At 39.9% G+C, this 18,435-nt stretch overlaps 1 protein-coding gene across 1 annotated transcript in view; it reads left to right on the top strand.

Moving 5' to 3' along the window:
• Nucleotides 1-1,646: 1,646 nt before the first annotated feature.
• Nucleotides 1,647-18,435, top strand: part of ANO4 (anoctamin 4) — a 166,306-nt gene continuing 149,517 nt past the window's right edge. The window contains exon 1 of the mRNA XM_079773483.1: nt 1,647-1,716. Coding sequence (XP_079629609.1) covers nt 1,662-1,716 — 55 coding nt within the window. The 5' untranslated portion in view covers nt 1,647-1,661. The remainder of the gene's footprint in view (nt 1,717-18,435) is intronic.

Genomic DNA, 18,435 nt, shown 5'->3' with positions numbered 1-18,435 from the left:
CAAATGACCCATTATTACTGATTTACAGTTTACCTCTGAGCAGGCTTTTTATTTCCCTCATGTCTGGGTTTTTAGTAGACTTCTCACCGTAGCCTTCTTCTACTAGTAATATGTAAATTGACTATTTTTACCCTGCCAGGCCTAGTTTACTCATTTGTATAAGGCACCAGATTAATTAGCTAACCACTAAAGTAATTTCTAACTTTAAATTTCTACCTTCAAGTTTCAAAAGATTTTCCTCTTAATAAAAAAAAAAACCACAACAATCTGTGATTTTGTGAAGCTTAGCTTTCTCCTATCAAATAGCATGATTCCTGACCAGGTCTCCCCAGCTAGTTGGTATTAATAAGACCGACACCTTTCCTTGGCTTTTTTTTTTTTTTTTTTTTTTTTAAAGAACAGATCTGAATTCAGTCATTCATGCCTTTGCATTCCAGTTCCATCCTCATAGTACTTCTTTGGACAAATCAATCATCTTTCATACTTCATTGAGGCTTCTAAAATGATTTTCTAATTCTCTTTCCATCAGTAATTTATTAGCTGGAATTCTAGAGTGAAGAATTTTCTCTTATTAACTATTTGGTTACTTTGAAATATTGTTAATGAAGTAAAGGCAGGACAAATGCATAATTCTTTCTCTTTATCGATTTTTTGAGTAATGGATTGAGATTTTAGCACTTCCAATGTTGATCAATGTGTTTTTTTTAAATAATATCTTTTGGACTCAGAGTTTGATATATTTTATATGTATCAGTACATGTGATCCATATTGATATAATCTATGTAAATTGGTGCAATTCATATTGTTTTTGATGAGATTAACACAATGTATAGAATTTGCTTCAAACTATTTTGGCACCTAAAAGCAAACCATCAACAAAGGGAGTGATATAGATGAAAAAAGATTGGAAAAAATCCTTTTCTTTTTCAACTTTATAGAAAAATTTTCATATTTATTAAAGCTGGGTAGTGGGTTCATAGGGTTCATTATAGTGTTATTTTTGCTTTGGATATGTTTGAATTTTTTTCCAAATAAAATAGCTCTAGAAATACACATAATTCTAAGATTATCAGAAGTGTAAATCTGAATTTAGTCTTAAACTCTGGCCTCTACACGAATCCCCTGGAGAAGGTTCTTTGATTTTTATTGAAATTCCAGATATCTCAACAACACTTCTTACTACTGATAGCCCCTGACAGCAGCATGCCAAATATGTGCATATTCTCCAGGATTTGGGAAAGCATTTTAATATTTGACTTCACTGGACTATTGGTAATATGTAAATTGATTATCCCTATTCATAAAACTCTTGTCATGATATCTGAGGTTGTCCACTTTTGAAAGAAACGGTGTTCAATAAATATTGTTAGTGCGAAAATCAGTTGGTATCACAATTCTAGCATCACTTAAGAATTTGAAACTCAGTTGTTATCGCTCTCTGGATTTCATGCCAGAAAATAATGTGGCATTTTAGCCTTTCTGAACTGACTTAGTCAACATAATGGTACTATTTCTCATTCCAGGTTTAAGTTTATCTATTCATGGGGCTGAAAAGCGTTTGCAAATCCATCAACGGCGAAGTGTGGCAAGCCACCCAAGGTCCCGTCGCCTGCCCGTGGTCAGGCATTCTTCACTCCCACCAAGTAGGAGGTCAATAAAAATGGAGGCAAGCTCTTCTGGAATCACTAATGGGAAAACCAAAGGCTTCCACCCAGGTAAGGCATGGGGAAAGTGCAGCAGGGACCCATGTTAGTAGTAATCAAAAAGCCTGTGTTATATTTTCATTATTGAATTATGCCATAATTCCAGTTAAGTTTGCTTTTTAAAAGAATCTTGTGTCTGTCCCTTTTTTCACTTCAATCGCTGGTAAATGTCACAAGACAAGTAAGAGTAGAGAGAGAGCTTGATGTGTCAGAAAGGTGAAGGCTACATTCTGCCGACAGTGGTAGAATCTAAATGAAGATCTAAGTGAATAAACTTGCTTAGTTCAAAAAAGCGTATTGTATACTAAAACAAAAGAGGATTTGGCCATTTTCTTCATAATTTATTCTAGGACAGGCCGGGGAAAAGATCAACCTGAAAATGCCCATGTTGGAGCCCAAGATATCTGGTTTGACTTGCCTATAACCTCCTAAGAATAGGGCAGAAGATTGGGATTATATTATGTTTCAAGGCTCTTGGAAGCATTTTAACAAGTAAAAATGTTAAAACGAGTCAATATCAAAGCAAATAATTTTAAAAAAAGGTTTTGTTTGTTTGAATGAGAAGCTCATTTAGGTATTCATTCATTCATTCAACCAATTTATTGAATGCCTGCTGTATGCCAGGCATTGTTTTGGATGCTGAGGAAACATCAGTGAACAAGGCAACTTTACTGTCCATCTGATTCTTCTGTGTAATGTCTGGGCAGGTGGCCACCCAGCCCCAAATAAAGCCAAGCCTCCATCTCTAGCCATGTCATGCCTCTCTCTCTCTCTCTCTCTCTCTCTCTCTCTCTCTCTCTCTCTCTCTCTCTCTCTCTCTCTCCTCCCTCCCTCCCTCCCTCTCCCCCTCTCCCTCCCTCCCTTCCTCCCTCCCTCCCTCCCTCCTTCCCTCCTTCCCTCCCTCCCTCGCTCCCTCCCTCCCTCCCTCCCTCCCTCCCTCCCTCCCTCCCTCCCTCCCTCCCTCCCTCTAGATTCCTTACTCTCCATCTCCAAATGTATCCCTCTTTACTCCCATCCTTCCCACCTTTCCTACATTTTTAGGAGATGAGGGTCCTCCCAATGATCTTGAATAAGCCTTCACCTGTGCCCTTGGCCACCCCTCCTCTCTTGAGCCTTGCTCAGAAGAATGTGTCCTCTTATTCTCTCTTTTTCTTCCTCCCTTACTGCTGGTTCTTTCTCCTCAGGTTATTAAATAGGCTTAAGCTCTCCCATTCCTATCATATTCATTTGCCACTTTCTCTTTCATTAACCATCTCTCTTGAAGTTTCCCTTTTCCTTTCTAAGCCAAACATCTCAAAGAATAATCTACACCATTTCCTCTTCTCTATTCCTCCCCAGCCACTCTTCAACCTACCACTACCTGGTTTCTAGCCCCTCCGCATCTTTTCTTGAGTCCCTTAGTGACCTCTTATTGGCCCAGCATGCCAAGTGACAGACTCTTCTGATGCACCAGACCAGAATGGACCACCACTCCTTCCCAAAACCATGTTCTCTGGCTCCCACAACAGTCTTCTTTCTTGGTTCTTTCTTAGTTCTTTGGCATACAACTTGCCCGGTTTTCCCATCTTCATCATCTCTCTCTTCTTCTTGCATCCCATCCCAGTAGGTCCTTTACACCAAATCCATAATAGTTCATCTCAACCCTGATCATGTCATTCACCTTGCTTGTCCTGCTGTTCACAGGGTAAAGTTTAAACCTCTTAGTATATTGAAAACAAGTGTCCTTCATGATTTAGCCCCTACTGCTTCTCATCGTTCACTTTTGCCTACTTCTGCCTTAAACTTTATACGCTGGTGTATGTGTCAGGGTTCAACCAGAAAATCAGAACCAATGAAAGATACATACTAGAGATTTATTACAAGGAATTGGCTTTCATGATTGCAAGTTCTGTCAAGGCAAGTCTGAAATCCATAGAGCAGGCTGTCAGGAAGGGCAGACTGGAACTCCTGGGTGCAGATGAACCTGCTGTCCACAGGTGGAATTTCTTCTTTTTCAGGGAGGCCTCAGCTCTGCTTTCAAGGCCTTTCAGATGATTGGATCAGTTCTGTTCACATTCTCTTGGATAATCTTCCTAACTTAATTTCAACTCATTACGGATTTCTATCACATCACAGCAATACCTAGTGTTCATTGAGTAACTGGGGACTATAGTCTAGACAAGTTGGCACATCAACTAGACCATTAATCAGATTAATCAGACATCTAATCAGACTGCCTTGTGTTCAGCTCTTCAAACACCTGGTACAATTTCATGTCTCCCAACCTTTGCTCATGCTGCTCTCTCTAGGATGCCTTGGTTGTGCCACATTAAATTTTAACATTTTTAAAATTACCTATCTCTCTACCATAAGGTTTTCAAGGGTGGGAAGTCTGGATTATATATATTGTATCTCCAATAAATATGAGTAGGGTAGGACTGAACTGAACCATCATCAGCTGTTTTTCAGATTATTACAATAGCTTTTTTTATAAACAAATTTTTCCAGCTTTATTGGGTTATCCCTGACAAATTATAGTAGTTTTCTAAATTGTTCTACCTGCCTTTCTTTCAACAAATACTTGTTGAAGGCCTATCCTTCAAGTACTTGTGATACAGCAATGAAATAAACAAAGGTCCCTGACCTCAGAGAATCTAATAGATAAATTATATAGTGTTTAGGAAGAGAATAAGTATTATGGGTAAAAGAAAAAGTAGGGGAATCAAGTAGTAGGATTGCATATTGAAATTTTAAATAAGGTGGTCAGGGTAGGCCACTTCGTGGAGGAGATGTGCAATCAAAGGCTAGAAGGAGCACCCTGGCTAGGTGGAGACTAGAAGGAGCACCCTGGCTAGGTGGTTCAGTTGTTGGAGTGTCCTCCCATACACCAAAAGGTTATGGGTTTGATTCCTGGTCAGGGAACATACCTAGGTTGTGGTTTCAATCCCCAGTTGGGGCACATGTAGAAGGCAACTAATTGATGTTTCTTTCTTACATCAATGCTTCTCTCTCTCCCTTCCTTTCTCTCTAAAAACCAATAAAAAACATATTCTCAGGTGAGGATTAAAAAAAAAAAAAGACTAGAAGGAGCCAAGAGAACCATGTAAATGGGCAAGTTCATTACAGCAGAGGGCTAGTCAGTGGATAGGCCCTAGGATAGTGATAAGTCTAGAAGTTTGAGGATCAGCACAGAGGCCCTGAGCCTGAAGTGAGGGGCAAACATCAGCCTAGAGAGGCCAATGAGAACAGATTGGGCAGGGTCTTCTAGTCCACGGTAAGGACTTTGAATCCTGTGTGAAATCAGAGCACTTACAGAGTTTGGAGAAAAAGAATCCTATGATCTGACTTATATTTTACCAGGATCACTTTGGCTACTATTTGAGAATAGACTATATAGATAGAGAGGGTGAAAGGAGAAAGGTCACATAGGAGGACACCATAACAATCTAGTCAAGAGATGATGGTAGCTCTCATCATTGGGGGTGGGAGTAGGGTGGTGGTGCAGAAGTGGTGGTGAGGATTTGGATTTTGGAAGTATTTCAAAGATGGGTAACAGGATTTTCCAATGGACTGAATGTGGGGTAAGAGAGAAAGGATTCCTAAGGATGACTCCAAGGTTTTTTATCTGAATATATTTGATTGATATCCAATGGAGAAGGCTGTAGGAGAAACAAATTTGGTGGGTTTTAAGTCAGAAGTAGGGCCAAGATCAGAAGTCTGATTGTGAACCTGATAATATTAAAAACTGGCAAGATCATGTATGTGGTGGGATAAACATGTCCTGAGTTTGAGTGATTGGTCTTGGAGGGAGATATAAAATTGACTGTTGTTGACATATAAATGGTCTTTGAAACACTGAGATGAAAAGAGATGACAAAAGAAAGAAGTAAAGATGGGGATGGGGGGATTAAGAGCTGAAATCTGGGGCACTCCAATAGTAAAGGTAAAAGAGAACATGAATTTGCAGCAAAGAAGACCAAGACAGAATGCTCAGCAAGGATGAAAAGAAGCCAGAAATTATGTGTCTTGAAAGATAAGTAAAGAAAGCTTATCAAGAAGAGAGGAGTGGTGATTATCTAGGTTAAATATTGCTGCAAGTCAAGTAAGTCCAACACTAAGAATTAGCCATTCATTTTAGTAAAGTGAAGATCAATGGCGATTTTAATAAGAGCAGTTTTGGTGAAGTGGTGGGTATGAAATCCTGATTAAAGTAGATTTAAAGGAGCATGGAAGGGTATGAATTGGATACTCTAAATACAGACAACTTTTTTGAGCAGTTTGCTGTGAAAGGGAGAAGAAATAGGGAAGCAGCTGGAGGAGAAATAAGGTTACGGGAGAGTTTCTTTTCAAAATAGCAACTGTTTAGTAGATAATTCATGATGTTGGAAAGAGGGGAGAATTCACGATGTGGGCGTCGGTGAGAGAGATGGGAGCAGAGCACAATACAATCATGAATAGTTTATTTGTGATAACAGATGGGAAGGGACAGTATGTGTATATTGGCAGTGTGATGAGGATCTAAGAAGTTCTTTTCCCACTGTCCGTTTTATTTGTAATGTGGAAAGCAAGGTCATGGCTGAGAATGAGACTGTAGCCAAGGAGAGAGAGAGGAAGCTGTATGGTATGATGATATGATGGTATGTTAAACAAGAAATATGATTGCCAGTCACATTCAAGGGCTGTTGTAGATTTATGGTTATGATTAAAGTAGGAGGGGTTACCATGGTTGTGTTTTGCTTTAATCTTGTTTAGCTACATGAGTGAAGACATAGAATAGATGGGTGGTTAGATTTAGTCAGGGCTGCATTTTGCCAAAGAATTAGGAAAAGAGTGATTGGGATTCACAGGTGCATGAGAGGGAATGATTATAACAATTGATTATGTGATTTAAGCTTTGTAAAAAGGGAAGCCAAGATATCTAGGGGGTGAGGAACAGTGGAAAGCTGATAGAATCAATTGGTTGGAGGTCGGAGAGGGTTGAAAGGGTGTTGAGGTAGGGTAATGGGAGGAAGAGCTGGAAAGATAAGAGGAAGTGATAAGAGAGGGCATGCATGACACTAATGTTATGGAGGAGGGTGCTGTTATTAGCAATAAGCGAGTCTAGACTAGGATATGAAATGAGTGACTATAATAAGGCACGATCATTGGAGGAAAGAATTCTCAGGACTGAGAGGCCAGGGTTTAGAAAGGATTGTCTATATAGGTATTGAAATTGTCAAGAATTGAATAGTTTTGGGGAGAGTGATAATAAGCCAGGAGTTAACCTCATAAAGAAATGACGGAGCATGACCCGGGAGGCAGCAGGTGAATGCAGTCATGAGGGATAGAAGGTGATAAAATATAACAACCTGAAATTTAAAGCTGGGGGTGTTTAGGGAAGAAGGAAGAACAATGGTCTGGAGTGGCATTAAGACTCAAGGAAATATTCTAAGTCCTCATCATAAGAAAAAGAAATTGTAACTCTGTATGGTGACGGATACTAACTAGATTTATTGTGGTGATTATTTCTCAATATACACAAATATCAAATTGTTATTATGTACAGCTGAAGCTAATAATATGCCTATTATACCTAAATACTAAAAGAGACTCAAGGAAGATACCTTCTCCAGATCCATTGGTGTCAGGCCTTTAGCAGAAAATCCCACAGGGAAGCAATGACCTCCGGGAACAACAGGCTTTTATTGGAGAAGATGAAGGGAACAATCTGAGAAAAGACAGATGATGAGAAGATAATTCCGGGGGGGCCCAATGGAAGGCTTTTGGATGTTGGAGAGTTGCCTTCACAATGGCTCTCTTTAGTTATTTTTCCAGACCACCCCAAAGTTCTCCTCCAAAGATGATGATCAACATTATCCCTCCTCTGCTTAAAAAATCTTTGTGGCTGTCCAGAAGAAAGTGCAACCTTGTGGTCCCTCTCCACTGTAATCCCTCTGTTTTTTCCTGGTTATGTCATTTTATACTCCATAACCTGCCGGTTCTACTTGAACCATCATCAGCTCTTCACTATTGCTCAAGTAGATTTTTACTTTCCATTTTTCTGTCATTGCTCAAGCTCCTCCCTGTCTTTCTGAAAGGGCCTTTCCCCCAATTAATCTCTACTTCTCATTTCTCAAAATATAACCCTCACTCCACTTCCTCCCAAAAGCCTTTCTAGATTTCACTGATCAGAATTGATCTTCTATAGAACTTGGAAGCCTTATCAAGATCCACCTGGTTTTAGATTTTATAGTTCTCCTGGAAGGCGAGAACTGTATTTATCTTTGTATTCCCCATCCTCCCTAACCCCATGACTAATTCCGAGTAGATTTCACTACTAAATGATTATTTGCTGTTTGTCAAATCTCTTCCACCCATTGGATACAGGTTTGTATTCTGAAGTTATATAGAGTAAATCTAATCTTCTTTCAAATGATGATCCTTGAGTTGTTAAAGAACTCATCTTGAGCTGCTTGTCAACTGAAACATTTCCTAGTTTCTTCAATGCTTCCTTCAGTGACATGTTTTTCAGATTCTTTACCATTCTTCCCACTCTGCTCTTAGAAATAGTCTTATTTCATGGCTGCCTCTTTGAAAACACAGTGCCCAGAATAGCATAGACCAGTGGTCGGCAAACTCATTAGTCAATAGAGCTAAATATCAACAGTACAATGATTGAAATTTCTTTTGAGAGCCAAATTTTTTAAACTTAAACTATATAGGTAGGTACATTGTTATTAACTTAATTAGGGTACTCCTAAGATGGCCTTTGCTAAAAACTCAAGGGGCCAAAGAGCCACATGTGGCTCGCGAGCCGCAGTTTGCCGACCACTGGCATAGACTATTCTGCTGGTGTCTGACCCAGGCAGAGTACAGTCAGCCTTTAATTGACATCCTATACCAATATTAATGTAATACAATTTAAATAAATATTATTAAGGTATTTCCTAACAGTGTACCATCAGCATGGGGTAATTTAGACTTTCTCTAGTCACTGCTATCACCTTAAAAACACATCACTACATTTATCTATCCATAATTTTATAATAAATTGTTGAACTATTGGCTATTGGTTGAAAATATAAAGCCAATTGTTTAGCATCCTATATAACAAAAGAGTAATATGCAAATTGACTGTCACTCCAACACACAAGATGGCCACCCCCATGTGGTCAAAGATGAATTGCCCCCATGTGGACACAAGATGGCTGCCACAAGATGGCTGGCAGGGGAGGGCAGTTGGGAGGGACCAGGCCTGCAAGGGAGGGCAGCTGGGGGCGATCAGGCCTACAGGGGAGGGCAGTTAGGGGTGATCAGGCCTGCAGGGGAGGGCAGTTAGGGGTGACTGGGCAGCAGGGGAGGGCAGTTGGGCTGACCAGGCTGCAGGGGAGGGCAGTTGGGGTGACCAGGCTGCAGGGGAGGGCAGTTAGGGGTGACCAGGTCTGCAGGGGAGGGCAGTTGGGGGTGACCAGGCTTGCAGGGGAGGACAGTTAGGGGTGACCAGGCTGGCAGGGGAGGGCATTTAGGGGCAATCGGGCCTACAGGAGAGCAGTTAGGTGTTGATCAGGCTGGCAGGCAGAAGTGGTTAGAGGCAATCAGGCAGGCAGGCGAGCGGTTGGGAGCCAGCAGTCCTGGATTGTGAAAGGGGTCCCAGATTGGAGAGGGTGCAGGCTTGGCTGAGGGACACCCCCCCCCCACCCCATGCACAAATTTTGTGCACTGGGCCTCTAGTAGAATTATAATTAAGTAAAATTATATCACACAAATTACAATTAGAAACCTGTTTTTAAAAATACACATTTAGGAACAACAAATCATCATGGAACAACAGATACAACATACAACACTCCTGAGTAGTGGATATGGATAGCTGCTTTTTTTCCCCCCCTACACTGGGAAACATTCCAAAACTTTAGAATGTAGATGTATACCTTTTATTTGTACTTGCCATTCACCCTAGCTTCTAATATGTATATTTTATCTTTTTCCTCATTTTTTAAAAATATATTTTTATTGATTTCAGAGAGGAAGGGAGAGGGAGAGAGAGATGGAAATACCAATGATGAGAGAGAATCATTGATTGGCTGCCTCCTGCACACCCCGTGCTGGGAATTGAGCCCACAACCTGGGCTTGTGCCCTTGACCAGAATTGACCCGGGATCCTTCAGTCCGCAGGCTGGCGCTCTGTCCACTGAGCCAAACTGGCCAGGGCTTTTTCCTCATTTTTCATATACCCTGACTTAATGTTTTATATCCATCTTGTGACCTGTTAGACTGGGCATGCTCCCTTTTAGTGAATTTGTTCTTTTATTCTAATTCAGTTCTAGGGGCAGAATATTTTGGCTGAAATAAAAGAGAAGCTGGAAAAATTTTGTGACATACACAAAAGCTCTGGATAGTACACTTGTAGATAGTGTTTGTTCTTAGAAGAAAGTGAACTGGAAGTATCCCATTACATTTCTGCCCCTTCCTCCTCCGGCTTGTCTGCCTTCCCCACCCAAACAATCAGGCAATTTCACATCTAGAGCATGACCGGCAGAACTGGAGAGGGAAGAAAACATTTAGATGTGGTTACAGGAACAAGGCTCAGAGAGCAGCAATGAAAGCTTCCAGAATCACAGGTATAAGATAAGGATAGCACTGACATTTGCTGCGAGTTACAGTGATAGTTTCATCTCAGCAATTCCTTTTTCCCCTCAGTCACTCACGGCTGGTTTTTCTTTGTTATAGTTGCCAGGAAGAGCCTTGGTTTTTTTTACTTTAAAACCAGAATTTCAGTGGTAAGTTGGATGTAATGGGATGAGACTACATTTCTCAAATCATTACAGTGGTGATACATTTAAGGATTAAAACCCTGTGTTTATATATCTATATATGATAGCATAATTTTTAATCCCTAAATCTTAGATCTTAGAGCATGTGATATTGTCAAACATGATCTGTTTGGTTTAGATTATTGCATCATTTGGGGGGGAGTGAGTCTTTGCAAACATATAATAACGAGGATAGAAATAGCCCTTCCATAACTTTATTTATACACTAGAGGCGTGGTGCACAAAAATTTGTGCACTTGGGGCGGGGTCCCTCAGCCTGGCCTGCACCCTCTCACAATCCAGGGCCCCTCGGGTAGGGTCCCTAGGCCTGGCCTGAGATCAGGGCTTATCTGGGCTTTCCTTCTCCCAGCTGCAGGCAGTTGGCCCCACCCCCATTGCTGCCACTGCTTGCCATCTGTGCAGCGCTGCCCCCAACTCCCCTGCCACCGGTGGCCTCTCTCTGCAGGTGACAGGCATGGGGTGCAATGGCTTGGCTGGCCTGGGCCTCTCTCTGCGGAGTGATCGCTGGCTGGCCGCAAACCAGCCCTGTGAGGGGCCATCTGCCTACCTGATTGCCCCTAACCGCTGGCCTGCCTACCTGTTCGCCCCTAACCACTTGCCTGCTTACCTGATCACCCCTAACCGCTGGTCTGCCTGCCTGATCACACCTAACCACTCTGCCTGCCTGCCTGATCACCCCTAACCACTTGCTTGGGAGCCAGCTTGGCAGGGGCCGTGGTGGTTTGGTCTCTGGTCATTCCAGTCATTATGCTTATGGTGGCTGGCCTTTTATTTATATAGGATATTTGTAAAAAGGCATAACACTCAAGGTGCTTTTGGTTCCTTAAAACCTCTCTTCCTGTGCTCAATGGAAAAGTTCTCCATCAACCAAAAAGAAAAAGAATAAAGAAAACCACACACAACATACACTTACACACTTTCTTCCCCAACACACACACACACACACACACACACACACACACACACACACACACACAACACACAAAAATCAATCTGTATTGCATTTAACAAATAATGTATTGAACTTAAAGGAGCATTTGGGTATGCTTTTGCAATATTTTGGTAGCATTTTAGCCGGACACCTGAATATTTATTGATGGTGCTTCCTCTTGTGAAGTTAACTAACTACTTTTTGTTTCTCACCGTCAGGTTGTGTGTGTAATAGGAAATCTAACTCTTTAATGTCAGGGTTTCATTGCGCTGACTTAAAGTCTTAGTTTTTATAGAGACAGACTCATAGAAAGAGAGCAGGGAGACAGCTCTGGTCGGGGTAGGGGGGTGTTGGGGAAGTGGGGGAATTGAGCAAAAAATAAAAGAGAGAACTCATGGGCATGGACAACAGTGTATGGATTGTGGGAGTAGGGGGAGGTAGAGGTGGAAGAGGGCATAGAGGGGACAAATGGTGATGGAAAAAATAAAATAAAATAAAATAAAATAAAAATAAAGTCTTAGTTTTTTAAACTGGTACCTAAAACACTTTATGCTATTATTTCTGTTTATGTCGACATTGTAGAATACCTTTGTGCCTCATTCTAGTGGAGTATGAGCTTGGATGTCATAATATAAGCACTGAAAATTCACTCAATTAAGTACCCACCCTCACCTCCCAAACAAACAGTTCAGATAGCATCTTAATTCCTTTTGTTTTATTTTTTTTCCTCTTAATTGAATGCACTGGTTAACAAAATTACACACATTTCAGGTGCACAATTCCATTAACACATCATCTGTACACTGTATTGTGTGTTCACCACCCCAAGTCAAGTCTCCTTCCATCACCATTTATCCCCCCATACCCTCGTCCACCTCTCCTCACACCCCCTCTTCTTCCTCCTCCCCTCCCAGCAATCACCACACTGTTGTCCATGTCCATGAGTTTTTCTCTTTTTTTTCTCCTCTTTGCTTAATCCCTTCACCCTCCCAACCCCCCATATTTCCCTCCCCACAGCTGCCAGCCTGCTCTCTATGAGTCTGTCTCTATTTGCTTTTGTCTTTTATTTTTCCTTTTTGTTTTTAAAGGATGTTTTAGACTTGCCCCATCTAAAGGAAAACCTGAAACAGAGCAAGGGATGCTCCCAGGTACCATTGTGAAGTTTTTCTTTCAAAGTGTCAATTTTTTACACTGGCTTCTATTTTATTTTTTTAAATCATGGAAACATGTGGCTTGGTAATTTAGTGTTGTTGTTGTGTGTGGTTTTTTTTTATCAAGGCAATAAATTTCACTGTTTATAATTCAGTGACACTTAACAGAGAGAAGAGCTGTCCTTGAAAACATTACAGATGATATACCACATTATCGTACATTTATGCTCTTTCTCTCTTTCTAGTTAGAGCAAGATAAGTATGACTTGTATCCTCACTGAATCCATGGGGGACTGGGCTCACAGTGGGGACCGGGCTTAAAACCTGATTGGCCTGGAGAGCTGTGTTTGTAACACGGCCTTGTCTGTGCATGCTTTGCTATGAGTGAGCTCCTTTAAGGACTAAGAAAAGCATACTTTTCTTCTTTTGAGCATGTTCGCTTTTGCTTAAAATCTGCTAATTCTGCCACATACACACCTTTACCAATCCCAGAGGCTCCTCTTGGAAATGAGCTGGTTCTAAATCTTTGCTGTGAATAAAGCACATCCCCCCCCCCCAACCCACTTTTGTGTATGTTCTTAATTCAAGCTCTACAGCTTCTTTATCTGGTTTCAGAAAAGGAGAAAAGAACTAAGGGGCTAAGCCCCTTTCAAAACCTACTCCGAGTGCCAGAGAATTGTTTTCCTTTTCATATAAATGTGATGTAGATGATTCTGTTGTGCTGGGGGTGGGGTGTGCAGAGATGGTCTTTTATCATCAAGTGATTTCTTTCAAGAACCTTTAAGGGGATTCAGGTGAAGGAACCCACATCTGTGTGGAGAGCTGGCTGCTCCTTTAAGTAGCCCAGACCACAGTCATACAGTAGTGATCATGCTGGATTATTTACGCCAGGTTACCTGCCTCATATCCATCACGCTGTTTGCAATGTTCTTCTTTCAATCAATACATACTGAGTGTAACTTTAGGGTTTCTACTCTTAAGGGATTGCCCCCTATTCTGCTTTAGTTTCTAGCTTTGCTTTGTCTTTTTCAAAGTATGTACCTTACTCTTTTGTACAATGAAAATTTCATTCTGACTTGAATGTAATGATATTGAAATCAGTGACCCTATAACTTGCACTGTTTTGCATATGTCAACCCTTTTCAGGGAGTTAAAAGCCCTATTATGTTTTTAAAGAAGATCAAGTATAAGCCAGTACTGAAGTAGAGATACACACTGTATGTTTTCATATGTGGCACTTTTATATATTTTGTTGGGTTGTTCTAAATTGGACTGTTAAATACTATGTTTGAAGCTGGGTTGTCATTTTTATAACCATCTTGGTGTTTTAGCACCATTATTTATTACTTTTGATATACAGAATGAACTATGTGAATTTATAGAGCAATAAGAGGATATATTTAATGTGCTTTGTTTTATAAATGAATATGAACTGAAAGCATTAATCAATAAAAGTGATTAAAATGAAAAATACATATTTAAAACTCATATTCTGCAAAGTAGATGGGACTTCTTTAGTTTCATTCTTTTACTTGTACTGTATTTATACTAATGCATCATAGCTCTGTTGAGAGATTATACAAGAGCTCTCAAACTGAGTTTCTAATTTGTAGTGAGTCATAGATCTTAGAGGCAGCATGGACATTTTAGCCATTTTGAGGCCTATTAAGTCATCCATCTATTTTTTACAAAGTTAATAATCCCAATTCCCAAAGTGCTTTCTGAAAACCTATTGTTAAATATGAAAAGAAAGAGCAAGACAGTCTTGTAGATCTCTGTGCCATCAGCCCTAGGTTATTTTAGTTCATTTCCCTTAGAGTCTATGAACTTTTCTGAGTGCCTACTATGTACTAACTATGTATTTTAAAAAGACTTCCTAAGGGCTGATACAGTGTAGAACTCTATTACGTTGTCCTTAGGGAGCTCACAGTCGTGTCCAAATTGGTGATCAGTCAGTGTTCTTTGGTTATAAATAACTGAAGCCAATTATTTAAACCAAGCAAATAAGGAATTTAAAGCTGAATGATATGGAAAGAAAGCCTAGAGAACCAGCTTTGCAAAAGGAACAGGAACCAAAAAAAGAACTATTTAACTATCTGGAAAAAATGAACAATTTAAATTTTTTTTTTATTCATTTCAGAAAAGAAGGGAGGGGGTAGAGAGATAGAAACATCAATGATGAGAATCATCAATCCGCTGCCCCCTGCATGCCCCCTACTGGGGTTGGAGCCTGCAACCTGGGCACGTGCCCTGACTGGGAATTGAATCATGACCCTTCTGGTTCATAGGTCAACACTCAATCACTGAGCCACTCCGGCTGGGGTGAACTACCATTTTTTAAATTTTGCACTGTTTGCCTCAAGTTTTGAAGACCTGGGAGAGAGGTTCTACTAGCCATGCACCTTTTCCTTGGTTGGGTAGAGGCTGATGAGAGAAAGGGTGGGGCAGGAGACCTCTCGTTCAGCTTTTATAATAGGAGATAGGACCCTTTGGTTTCTCCTTGCACCCAGGCTGCAGTAAGGGAAAGACACTTCCCCAAAAGGAAAGACATGTGATGTTAGAAAAACAAATAGACAGAAGAATGCCCACTGCAGGGATCTGTACTTAACCTGCTAGAATAGAAGCCAAACTGTACTAACGGCTGGAAGAGATATAAATAAAGATATGGGAACATTCTTATTGTGGAAAATTAAGAAAGATTCAAAAGGCATGCAGGTTAAAAATTGGACTTTGAAGGTTAACCGGGATTTCGACAGGAGGATGGGGAGATGGCCATCTTGATAGAGGAAAGAGCATAATAATAGAGACAGTGAATTTTGCTGGTTATGAATGCAAGCTTTGTGGTTAGATATTATAAACGCAGATATGTTACCTAATAGCTATACAGACTTGACCAAATGAACCAATTGCTCTGAATCTGTTCCCTCTTCAGCAAAATGAGGGTAGTAACTCCTGCTCATGGTGTTAGAGTTGACAGATAAAACACAGAACTCTTGGTTAAATGTCAATAAATTACAATTACTTTTTTGGTGAATGTACCAAATACTGCATGGGGCACACTTATAAGAAAAAAAAAATTAGTTGTTTACTTGAAATTTAAATTTAAAATGGGAACCCTATATTTGTATGTTTAATATCTGGCAACCTTATGCAGCATTGTTATAACAAATTCATTCATGTAAAGTGCCCAATATGATCCTTATCACATAGGTGCTCAGTAATAAATGGTAGTGATCATTTTTGTTGTCACCATCATCACCGGCAAAATTCTGAAGCTTTGTATGCCTGAGCATACAAATCTTTCTAATCATTTCTTTTTCAGTCACTGCACCATAGACCATTTCCCAGTTAACTTGTGCTGATACCAGTAAGAGGAGTTCTCATTTTGTACATGGACACAGGTCCATTCACCTTCTTGTATTTGTGTGGCTTCTCTTTCCTTCTGATTGTGTCAGATGTTTCTCTTGTGTATCGATTTCATTTGACTTTATCTTTTAGCCACTCATAATTAATGAATATTATTTTCTATTCCCATCTATAGGCCAATACTGAGAGTATTAAGAGCATCAGACTTGGGACTGTATTTTGAGGGTCAAGAACAGAGTAAACTGAAGCATTGATTGCAGTTTTTTGAATTGGAAACTGTAACACTTAATGGGTATGGATCAAATTATCCCACTTTAATGATTATGTCATATAAAATAGAATTTGAAACCTTCTGAAATCTAAAGTAGTTCTTCTCTTGCTTTTCCTTTATCTGCGAGGCTCATCATATAATCCTAGAGAAATGTCATTAGTCACAGAATATGTCCTTTATTCTCTTGTAGAATTTGTAAAAGGATTTTTTTAAAGAAATCTTTATTATTGAAAGTATTACATATGTCCCCTCCCCCCCATTAACCTCTTCTAGCCCCCACTACCCCCGCCCCAGGCCTTCACCACCCTATTGTCTGTGTCCATGGGTTATAGTTGATCTCTTCCCACCCACCCTCCCACCCAATGTAAAATGATGTTTTGTTGATATGTTTGATTATTTTCCCAAGTAATTTTAACCTTCTTTTAGCCTTTTCCCCATTCATGCATGGTTATTTTGCTCTTATGTAGTTGTGGCATTTATATGCTGGGACAAGATGATATCATAGGACAGAACCTTTAAGATATTGTTGTTTCCAGTGAGCTAGCATATCTATAGTACTGTCTGTATACAGAAATAAACATTTGATAATAATAAAATTACAGCTATAATTTGTTAAGCACTTTCCCATAGTTCTAATCTCAAACTCCGTTAAGCTATTTGCATTCATTATCTCATTTAATTCTCATACTATCCTCATGCTGTTTTCCTTTTTTTTTATGGTTGGGGAAACTAAGGCACAGAAAAGTTAGATAACTTGACCAAGGACATACGGTCAATAATTGCCAGAGGCAGGATTTCAATTTTGGTGGTTTGATTCTCTCATTCATTGTGCTGTTACCTTCTTCAAACAACTTGATAGCAATTTTTCTAGCAAGTTAGTAAAACAACGCCTTGGAAAATTTAAATTAGCAGAAGAAGACCACACTAAAGAAGAAACCGGTAGGGTTCCATTGAAAAGGTACATTAGTCACTCAAATGGGTTACTATTTCTTTTCAATATAAGTGATGCTCCACTTCATAGCTTGTTTTTAGTTCTACTCCGCATAGACCTTTGTTTCTTCATGCTCCCTTTTTCTAGTTCCAAATAAAACTCATTCCTGCTTCCCTGAGTTTCAAAGATTACTTTCTGACCCTCATGTCAAGGCCTGGACTCAAATTAGAGAACAGACTGAACTCAGCCAGTGCCTTTTGTATGCTGTTTCACCCCATACACAGCAGTGCCATATTTTAGCCCAACTGCAGAAAATAAATCCTTTGCATGGGGTGAAAAAACAAAGCAAAACAAAACAAAAACTCAATGGCTAAGAAAAAGATAATAAATCCTCTTTAAAGATAGCATCAAAAACGGCAGTTTCATTTTGTTTATAAATAAGCAATTATAGTAGAAATTAATCCTCAGTCCAGTGCTTTTACATCTATACCACAACTTGACCTTGAAGATGCTATCACAGCCCTAGCCAGTTTGGCTCAGTGGATAGAGCGTCAGCCTGAGGACCAAAGGGTCCTGGGTTCAATTCCAGTCAAAGGCATGTACCTCGGTTGCAGACTCCTCTCCAGCCTGGGCCCTGGTTGGGGCTCATGTAGGAGGCAACCATTCAATGTGTTTCTCTCACATCGATATTTCTCTCTGACTTTCCCTCTCTCTGTCTCACTCTCTCTAAAAACCAATGGAAAAATATCCTCGGGTAGGGTTTAAAAAATTTTAAATAAAAATCAATAATATATATATATTTAAAAAAGATGCTATCACAATGTAAAATTTCTACTATTAAAGAGAATTCCACGTGCTAAAAAAGAACAAATAAACCAAAAGTACCAGAGGCTGTGGGGATGTACCAGAGTGAGAGATGAGGGGCAATTAAGGAAAAATGTAAACAATGAAAGACAGCCAACAGACAAGTCTTTCTTGGCCGACTTATCCCTGATTCTGCCAAGATGTGAGTCAAAATTGAGCTCATTCTTTAGGGGGAAATAATTAAGGAAAAAATAAATGTATAATCAATCTTGACAACAACAATAATCTTGGTGCCACCACCTTGCATTAGAAGATGCTCCATGGTTTTTTTTTTGTTTTTTTTTAATATATTTTTTTTATTGAGGTATTATATGTGTACATATCTTACCATTACCCCACCCCACACCCACACTTGCCCTCACCCCCCAGAGTTTTGCATCCATTGTTTATGCTTATATGCATGCATACAAGTCCTTCGTTTGATT

Source organism: Cnephaeus nilssonii (genome assembly GCF_951640355.1).
Source record: "Cnephaeus nilssonii genome assembly, chromosome: 6".
In the NCBI taxonomy this organism is placed as follows: domain Eukaryota; kingdom Metazoa; phylum Chordata; class Mammalia; order Chiroptera; family Vespertilionidae; genus Cnephaeus; species Cnephaeus nilssonii.
This window is presented reverse-complemented; position numbering and strand designations above follow the sequence as displayed.